Below are 9,255 nucleotides of genomic sequence, written 5' to 3'. Positions count from 1 at the left end.
CCCCTCCCCCCAACTGCACCCTAAAAGGGGGCCACGGAGCAAGGGTGTGGTCCCGAGGGCCGGCCGAGCCGGACCAGACCAGGGCGTGGCGGCGAGCAGCGTGGCGCTTTGCGGCGTGAGGGGTTCCCGCGACGCCAGCCCGGCCCGGCCCAGCCCGCCCTACTCGGGCACGGCACGCGAACATCGACCAACGAACCGACAGCAGGCGTGGCACGCCAGGGCAGGCCAGGGCAGGCCAGGGCGGGGCAGGGCGGACGTAGGGGTGCCTGTCCCGTCCCGCCAAAGGCCAACCCAAGAGGGTGAGGGGCTGCGAGGTGAGTTCGCCCAGAGATAACAAGGTGCGGGGGACGACCGGACCAGCTTCCTTCTCTCTCTCCCTCCTGCAGGCGCCCCGTCCCGGCGCCTGCAAGTGTAGCTGAAGTGCCGCCCGCGCCGGGCACATCTGCGCGCAGCTGATAAGGTGCAAAGTGGGGCGCAGATGGTGCGGGGAGGCCTCACCTTGGGCCCCCCGAGAGGATTTGGACCCACCGGGAGAGAGGGGGGTGGACGCCAGAGGACACGAGCTCCGGCTCGCGCCCGCGGCCAGGTCAGGTCCCCAGAGGCGGCAGGTACGCGGCGAACAAGAGCCAAGGGCGCGCGCGGATATTGTCCGGCAGACACGTCGTGGAGTGTGCGTATGTCGCGTTGTTATTAGGTCCAAGGCCACGGCGTGCATGAGGTGGGCCGGGCCGACCACAAACACCCCGCCAAAGTGGGTCGGGCGGGCGGAGCGGCGAGCGGCGAGCAGCGCGCACCCCAGCGGGCCGCGCACACGCACACACCACACACACGCGCGCGCGCCCCGCTCGGGGGTAGCTCAGGGCCGCCCAGCTCGTGGTGGTAGGTGGAGGAGGTGGTGGTGGTGGTGGTCGAGGAGTAGGTGGAAGTGGCGGAGTAGGTGGAGGTGGCGGAATAGGTGGAGGTGGTGGTGGAGGAGGAAGAGGAGGTGGACGCCCGCCCCGGGGGGCCCCGGGGCTCAGCAAAGGCCATAAAGATAACATTGAGTGAGCGCTATACGCCGTCACGACGAACCGGGTACGGCGGCGCCCATGGTGGATCTAATAACTCTGGGGAAGGTCTCGGACCGCGCGTCGACGGGGTCCCCGCATGCGCGACCACGACCACGCACTCGGCATCATCATCATCCTCTGCCCGTTCCCGGGACGTCACACGGGGGCTGCGGGGGGAGCCGAGAGGCGGGCCGCGCTGCCGAGGCGCACCGCAGACGGTCTTTGGGCATGCGCCGCGCGCAACCACCACGCGCCGCCAACGACAAACTGCATCGGCACAAACGGCAACCCACAACGGCGGCCGCTAAAAATATACAAACAGCGTGCGGCGCAGCATACCGCATGAGCTCCGAGCGAGCACCTTATCAGCGATCCCCTTCCTGATTACCACCACCACCACCTGCACTGCACATAGCGCGGACTGTACGCGGGCCGGGCCGGGCGGGGGACCCCCGACCCAGGATGTGTTGTACGCGCTCACGCAACTCAAAGAGCGCCACCATCGTCTATATACGTTCCAGCGGCGCGACGGGCGGCGTGAGGCGCCGTGACCCCCCCCCCCCCCCTCTCTCTCTCCGCATGGCGCCGCGACGGGGGAGGGTCGAGGGGGACAGGAGGGGAACAGGGGGGAGGGAGAGGGGGGGAGCGTATCGATCACAACCACAACTACGCCCATTCAGAGGCACCCGCGCGCGCGCGCGCGCGAGGAAAAAGGGAGTCGCCGGCTCGGCCACTTTTCAACCCCCCGAAAATGGAAGAGTTTGGCGAGGACAATAAATGCAAAACGGGCGGGCGCAGCAAAGAGGCCAATCAGGCAAAGAAGGAGCGGCAGGCCGACAGCCAAGCCTGCACCGGCCGGGCCGCCGCATAAGGGATCACCCAGAAAGTGTGTCCGCCATTCTCGGTCGTTGCGAAACTGCAAAGCTCTCATATAGCGCCTGGTGGGTAGGCAACATCGTGCCTGCGGTGCAAGCGTGTACTGCGGGGCGGCCTACCCCGAGTCTCGCAGGCGCTGAGCTCCCGTAATTTGCAGAACGAATAAATCTCGAGAGAAGGAAACGGGCGTACTTTTTTGGACGATTGCCAAGTTTCAATGAGCGACACGACACGTCTCTAAAATAAAGGGTGGCGATCACTGAACCGCACTCAATCTACGTCTCCGATCAGTCTGAATCAGTTCCAAACCCAGTCAAGCCCACAATCGCGAATAACGTACTCACTTCATAAAATATCCATGTGCTAAATACAGTCTGGAAGGCGTTGTAGCCGATGAGGATGTTGCGGAGGTTGAACGGCTTCCTGTTCTCCATGACGCGAGGGCCCCACACCTTGGCCAGGTAGGCGTACGTCATGCAGATGGCGATGGTCGGCAGCGGCGACGACATCATGGGCCATTGGTTGACCCGGGGATCTAGAGGGGCAGACAAAACACACGTGTTGTAAGGTCGATGAAACATACATCGATACATAATCACCATACTGATGTAAGCTAATATAGTTTTACTATTTTAATCCCGCAACCCGCCCGCAACTTAGTCTTTCCTTAGGAATAACCCCTTAGGAATATTTGTGTAAAGGGTCGCAATTTTAACCACATTCCTCTGTAGTTTGAAGACCCAGATGATTGTAATTAAACAATATTTGTATATTGGATTTTTAATTTTTACAATTTCACAATAACTTAGGCCACGTTTTAGGACTACTCGGGGCATGCGGACAACATTTTCATAGTGGCCCAAACAAGAAAATTCAACAGTCCAGCTCAACGTATTGTGTAAGAGGCGGTGTAAGGTGAGGAAGAGCCCCCTGTCAACAGTGCAGTGCACCTTGTGCACCTTGCGCACCGCGGGGAGGGGCGCGGCGGGCGGTGCGGGGCTACGGAATGTTGGCTCCGGCCTTGATCTTGACCTCGACCAGCTCGCGCGGCAGCAGGGGCAGGGCCCGCCAGAGCCCGTATAATCACACACGTTACACATTACAGTCATGACAGTCTGCTGCTGGACTTGGCCCCCGCTTCTGCCTGTCCACTGCCCACCACTGTCAAAAGCAATGTCATAGCTTTCTTAGCGAACACTAAATAAAATAGAGGGGGAAAGATGGGAAGCGGGGGGTCGAGTACGACAAGAGGCAAATGTTCAAAAGTTTAGGAGATTGAGACTCAAAAGGCAGACAGCGGAACTGGTTAAGCGACGCCACAAAACACCGAGCCTGGGACACATAGAAAAGTGTAGGCGCCGGTGGCCGGCGTCCCCGCGCCGTCCGCTCCACAGTCCACAGGGCGGCTGGCTGAGTAGCCGCATCGCCGCATCGCTCAAGTCGAAAAACCGGAATCACACAGAAAAAAGACAGCTACTCGAGTCGAAGCAAAGAAGTTCAAGGTGGAGAGCGCAGGGTACTCGTGTGCCAAGTTTAATACATAATCACAGTAAAAGACTTCGAAAACAAAAATAGAATAAGGGAAGCTGTTAGCAGTTGAAACAATAAGTCGAAATGAAAAAAATTAAAACGTAGGACACGCTTGTACTGTAGTAACAATGTGGGACTGTTGAATTTTCTGAGTCCAACTGGTAAACACATTCAAGTGATAAGTGATGCATAACACGGTAAAAACGACGTCCTGGTTTTCATGACGTTTTGGAAAAACCATGACGTCTTATGGAAGAAATGCATGGGTAACGTCATGGTTTCCCAAACGTCATGAAAACCAGGACGTCGTTACCGTGCATCTATAGATGATTAAAACACGGGCAAGAATTTAACTTGCAAATGGAATCACTTTCTGCCTTCCGGTTGAATCCGTCTGACCCGTCATAAGATCCGTTGAAACGGTATCGGTGTGTAAACGAAAATTAATATGGATACCGATCTAAGATTATTCGCACTGTTGATTTCTCTTTGAATAGGAAAGTGCAAGTAGTAAGAGAGTGTCTTCAATTTGTCGAATATTTTTTTCCATGGCATCGTTTTGAGGAAGTCACACACACACAAGCAATTAATTTGGATAATCCCCAGCGAAGATAAGTAGCGCTGTGCCGCCTCTTGCTTTGCATACGTCAGTGTGGTCAGCACAGAGTGCGTGAGCAGTATCCAGTTTCTCGATGACAAAGTATAGGCAGAGCCGATACTGATTGCGCGCAGCACGAGCAAAGCCGACCGCATGTATGTTTTTGCGAGTGTTTTTTTTTTGTTTTTTTTTTTCGCATCGTTTCGCGGAGATCATACAGGCAATTAGAGTGTCGCCGGTCGTCGCCGCCGCCGCGCCGCGGGCCGGGCCGGGCCGGGTCGGGCGCGTGGCTGGTCCGTGACCTGACGGTGACTACACTCGGAAAAAAATAAAATGATACGCTTGTAGCTAAACCATTGTCTAAAGGAGGGATAGCTAAGTGATTTGGCACTTTAACTAAAATTGTATGGCTGTGTTACACACCCAAATTTTGAACTAGATAGATTTTTTTGGGGGGTGACAAAGCTAAATTAAGCTACATAGCTCAATAATTAGTCATCCCCTATTTAGCTATTGTCTAGCGATACAGCCAATCTTTATTTCCGTGTACGTGCCTGTGATGTGGAACAAGCGCATATAATACCACCAAAATGCCCCAGCTACTGCCAACATTCCCCGAATCTTAATTATGGCACGAGTGTAGTTTAGACAGGACGGCACGCTAGCGGCCTTTAACGAGCGCGCGCAGACACAATCACATTATCAAGTCATCAAGCGCCGCCGATTTCCGCTCGTCCCGAACGACCCGTCAACCACCCACCGCGAATTAGACGACAAATTGCATAATAAGACTGGAGCACTGTCAGTCGGGGATGCCGTTCCGTTCGTTATTTTCAAAGACAAGGAAACATCGTAAAAAGATGGAAAAACCGACATAAACACTACAAAAAACACTAAAACAAAAATAAAAACATCAGTAAATTTATACTTTGTGAAAGAAGACGAACGAACATCCCCTCCTGGGACGCTGGGCCTGGGCCACAAAAAAAGATAGATGGCATGGCCAGGGAGAGGCCATTCCTCACTCAAACCCTCTACGCGTTCCAATATCCGCGGTGCGGTGCGCCTGGAAGGTCTCTATCCAGGCCTGCGCCCCCCAGAAGGAGAGTCACGCCCGGCGCGCTAGCACTCGCTGCTGGAGGCGGATGAGATCGTGATCTAGTATTGGCCAAGAAAGGTGGAGAACTTGCCCACCTCCCCCTCTCCCAAAAAATAATATTTTAAAAACCAATCACGATAAATGATGATAATGATTTTCTAAATTTCACTGTTTCCCCTGGCCTTTCCTTCTTCATTAACTAGAGTTAAAAGCAAGCTGACACCTTAGTATTCAGGCTCGTTCTGGCCTTCGCGTCTCCTGCTGAATGTAGTTAGCAATTTCAGGCAAATTCCCCAAACCTTTTGGACCCGCCTTGACCCCCCTCCCTGAGTTCGCGGCTGAAGCCCGGCCGGGCGCGCCTCGGTAATGAGCGCCATTAGTCACCAACCATCACCAGACCAGGTCAGTGGGGTCCGCCCGCCACGCGCAGGCCGCCGGCCACAACAAGTAGTAGTACAGTGGCGGCCCGCCGGCGGCCCGGGGCTCACGTGTGCGGCCGGACACGATAAACGCACGTCGCGGACATTCACGCGCCCCAACAGGAGCAGGGAACCTGTTCAGAGACACGTGAGTGAGGATGTGACCAGACGCGGGGCGGCCCCCGCCGGGTCGTCGTTGTCGTTGTCGTCGTCGTGACCGCGGACCTTTCCGATAACGATCAGCACGAGAATAATAAATAAGTGCGGCGGGTCCACACGTCGTGAGGAGCAGGAGCACACGGCTGGTGGTCGGGCGCACCGCGGCGGGCGGACGCGCCAGTCGGACGCAACGAGAGAGCAGCCGGGGCTAATTGGGCCGTACTCACTCTCTCGCCTCAAAAAGGATCCACATGCCGGAACACCGCGAGCTGGCGGGGCGGGGCGGGGCGGGCGGGATAACTCGCAGCCCCACCGCTCCCCACCCCGCCCTCCATTATTCATCCCCCATTAATGAGCGATAGAGTGCCCCCTATCCCCCCCCCCATCCCATCCTCCCTCTTCCTGCATCTCGACGGTGACGTTACTGGGCGACCCCTCCACCCCCTCCTCCTCATCCACCTCGGGGACGTGCTCGACGCCCTACGACTCCCCAGAGTAGTGGCAGTGGGGACTCCAGGGGGCGGGGTAGGCCACCCGGTGCGCGCGGCCGCGTCACACGGCCTACCTACCGGGCGCTCCGACCGGCAGACGGGCCCCGGCGAGGAGCACCAGGAGGGCGGGAGGGCACTGGCCCGTCCTTCAGGTGCGCGTCGTTGAGCCGCGCGTAGCCCAGCCAGCCCCAAGACGTCCAGCGACCATCCCACCTCCCGCAAACCACCCCGCGGTAAGGTCTTACAGCTTACCCCGACGCACGTCCTTCAGGAGCGTTCTAATGAGCCGGGTGTAAGTCCGGCCCGGCGGCCACACCGCACATTCCACCTCCCGCACGTCCACCCCGACGGCGGCGGCGGCGGACGTCCTTCAGGTGCGCGTCGTCGCCGGGCCGGCCCGCGCGCGCCGGCCACCGCGGAGGCACGGTCGGTTTACATAACGCCGCCGCGCCACCATCGAGGACATCTCCTCCCGCCCACCCCGCACCGCCCCGCGCCGCCCCCCGCGCCCCTTTCTCCTGCGCACCTCTCAAACAGGCGCGCGCAGAGACATACGGACCCGACAGACAACGCAACGCCTCCCCACGCCGCCGAAACTACAAGAGGGAGAGAAAAACACTGCGGCACGAAAATAAAAACGCATAGGCGAGCGCGAAATACGCCAAAACCGCAGCGTCGGCATCACGATCCGGCCGATCGTGCTACACTAGTTTCTCTCACCGAACACCCACCGCACACATCGGGCACATCATCAGGGAAGCGAGAGCAGCTGATAAAGAAATGGTGGCGACACGGAAGCGGCACGAAGCGCGCGCGCGCGCCGGAAAGGAGGCTCGCGATGTAGTATCGGCGGGAAATTCCAAATCCACAAACACGAACGCGGAAAAAAATAAAAACAAGCTGCCCTGCCCTGCTGGTTGCGCGCTCCTGCGCTCCTGCGATTTCAATCATTTAAATGTTTCCACAGATCCGCATCGTTCAGAAGGCGCGTCAGAGAGAGGGGGGATTCCCCCGAGACCGGAGTCGGTATCACCCGGACTCACAATAATGCCCGCCTCCTTCATACATTTAAACCACACCGCGCGCGCTAACGACCGACGCGACGCGCGCGTGTCACCGAGACGCGTAAAGAATGTCTGCAAAACCGCAGGCCGGGCCAGGCCGAGCCGGCCCGGGCGTCCCCCGCTCGCCGCCCGCCCCCGGGCCACACGGCGGCGCCGAGGACATCGCCAATAACGTAATCGCAGCAGAGGCGACTCTCGCGCGCGTTTGCAATTCGGCGGCCTGTCCGGGCCCGCGCTGTGCCGCCCGAGGGGGCCGCGGCGCGCAACCTCTCCCCCTCCCCCCTTTAGGACGCCCCGCGCCCCGCCGCCACCCGCGGATGAGAGTGCAAGGCTGTTGTTGTTGTTCGGCAGGCCCGACAGCCTATATTATTCCTCGCCTTCACCTCTTCACCACCGTCGTCGTCGTGGTGCCCCTTTCCCAAGCAGGCGATCGGCATAGCCGTCCCCGCCGCCACCGCGCCGCATTTCCTCGAGCGGCGCGCATTTTCAATTTCAATTCGGGCATGCCCGGCTGGCCGGCCGGCGTCGGGACGGGGGGCGCGATTCGACGCGATCCCATCAGCTCCGCACGGAGAGGGAAGGCCCGCCGGCCCGCCAAGGCCCAAACTAAGAAAAAAAAAAGTACAAGCGGACGAGTGTCGCACAGAGGTGGGCCAATACATTCCACACACTGGTAAAACAAGTGTGCACATTACATGGTGTTTAACTCTAGTAGCACACTTGCGTGGTGTACAAATTTTAGACGTTTTCTAAACGCTTAAATTCTGCACACTGGCACACACACAGTTCAATAACAACCACTGGTTTGCAGCTGCTATACTTTTCGGAAGTGTCGAAAGTAATTTGACGTTTAACCTAGTTCGACACCAAAATGTGTCGAGAAAATGCACCCTTGAACTTAAATATCAATTAACGTGCAAACTTTAACACTCGTTTTACCAGTGCACTGCTTGAATACGTGCGGAACGAGCTTATTCGCACTGTTGTGCACCACGAACGCGCGCGAGATAGCCTTCCAGACATTTGCAAAATGTGCCATGCGGCTATTTGCTTGCACCCGTGTGGGAATAAGGTTGTCGCAAATCTATGACAGTGAGAAGTTACTCGCTCACAGGGAGGTGTTTGTGTTTGACATTCGTACCCTTAAGTTGTGTTTTAAGTGTATCAAGGTTTTCCCAGGTCTTGACTCCTGGCCAATTTTCCATGGCTTTTCAACGCTATTCCAGGCCAAATTTTACGGGTCTCCATGAATTTTCCTCGGACTTTTCCGTTGCACATCAGCCAGAGTGGTACTCACCACTCTTGTTGTCCATGAGGTCCCGGTAGAAGTGGACAAAGTCCGTGGCGATCTGGGCCATGTTGCTGGTGTCGGCGGCAGCGGTGTACTGGCGGTAGTGTCGGCGGCAGCTGCCGGCGCGGGGTCACGAGGAGCCTTGCGACCTGCGAAAATAAAAAAAACAAAATAGCACATCATGAGTCAGTCGTCAGCCACACACTCAGACACGGGTGTCACACGTTCCCCACACACACACGCTGCAGACGGTCGAAGGTGCAACGAGGCAAACAAGACGTCAAGAAGACCCGGGGTCAAGCAGGAGGGGGGAAGGGTTAAGCAATACGGATGGCGGGTTAAGCAGATCCCGGCGGCCCAGGAAGCCCCGGGGCGGACGTGTCGCCATGGCGCCCGGGGCCGCAGCACGTCGGCGACGACGACAACGACTCCACCCGAGCGACGGACCGGAAGTAGAGCGGCCCCCGCCAAGCGCCATATAGGAGACTCGCACCGAGTCGGTTGTGTTGGAGATGACCAAGAGGGCGACGACGACCACACGCACCTGCACGAGGTGCAGAGAGATGAGCGGAGCTGCTGGGCGGGGCGCGCACCGCGGAGGCGAGGAGCAGACTGACTGGAGCCGCCAGCGTCCGCGTGGTGTGGGCCTGGCCAGTCGCGGGCCGTACCGGGCGGGGCG

At 58.0% G+C, this 9,255-nt stretch overlaps 1 protein-coding gene across 2 annotated transcripts in view; it reads right to left on the bottom strand.

Moving 5' to 3' along the window:
• Positions 1-9,255, bottom strand: part of LOC113209163 (elongation of very long chain fatty acids protein AAEL008004) — a 36,447-nt gene that overhangs the window by 6,007 nt on the left and 21,185 nt on the right. The window contains exons 1-3 of one of the 2 annotated variants that reach the window (XM_026426554.2): positions 9,121-9,142; positions 8,583-8,725; positions 2,270-2,460 (exon numbers count right to left, since the gene is read on the bottom strand). In XM_026426554.2, the coding sequence (XP_026282339.1) occupies positions 2,270-2,460; positions 8,583-8,643 (252 nt within the window). In that variant the 5' untranslated portion in view covers positions 8,644-8,725; positions 9,121-9,142. Of the gene's footprint in view, positions 1-2,269; positions 2,461-8,582; positions 8,726-9,120; positions 9,143-9,255 lie in introns of those variants that run through there. The other variant, XM_052268965.1, reaches the window with a different exon arrangement.

Source organism: Frankliniella occidentalis, unplaced genomic scaffold (assembly GCF_000697945.3).
Source record: "Frankliniella occidentalis isolate FOCC.00 unplaced genomic scaffold, Focc_3.1 Scaffold79, whole genome shotgun sequence".
NCBI classification, from domain to species: Eukaryota; Metazoa; Arthropoda; class Insecta; order Thysanoptera; family Thripidae; genus Frankliniella; species Frankliniella occidentalis.
The sequence above is the reverse complement of the archived record's forward strand: the minus strand, read 5'-3'. Positions and strand labels throughout refer to the sequence as shown.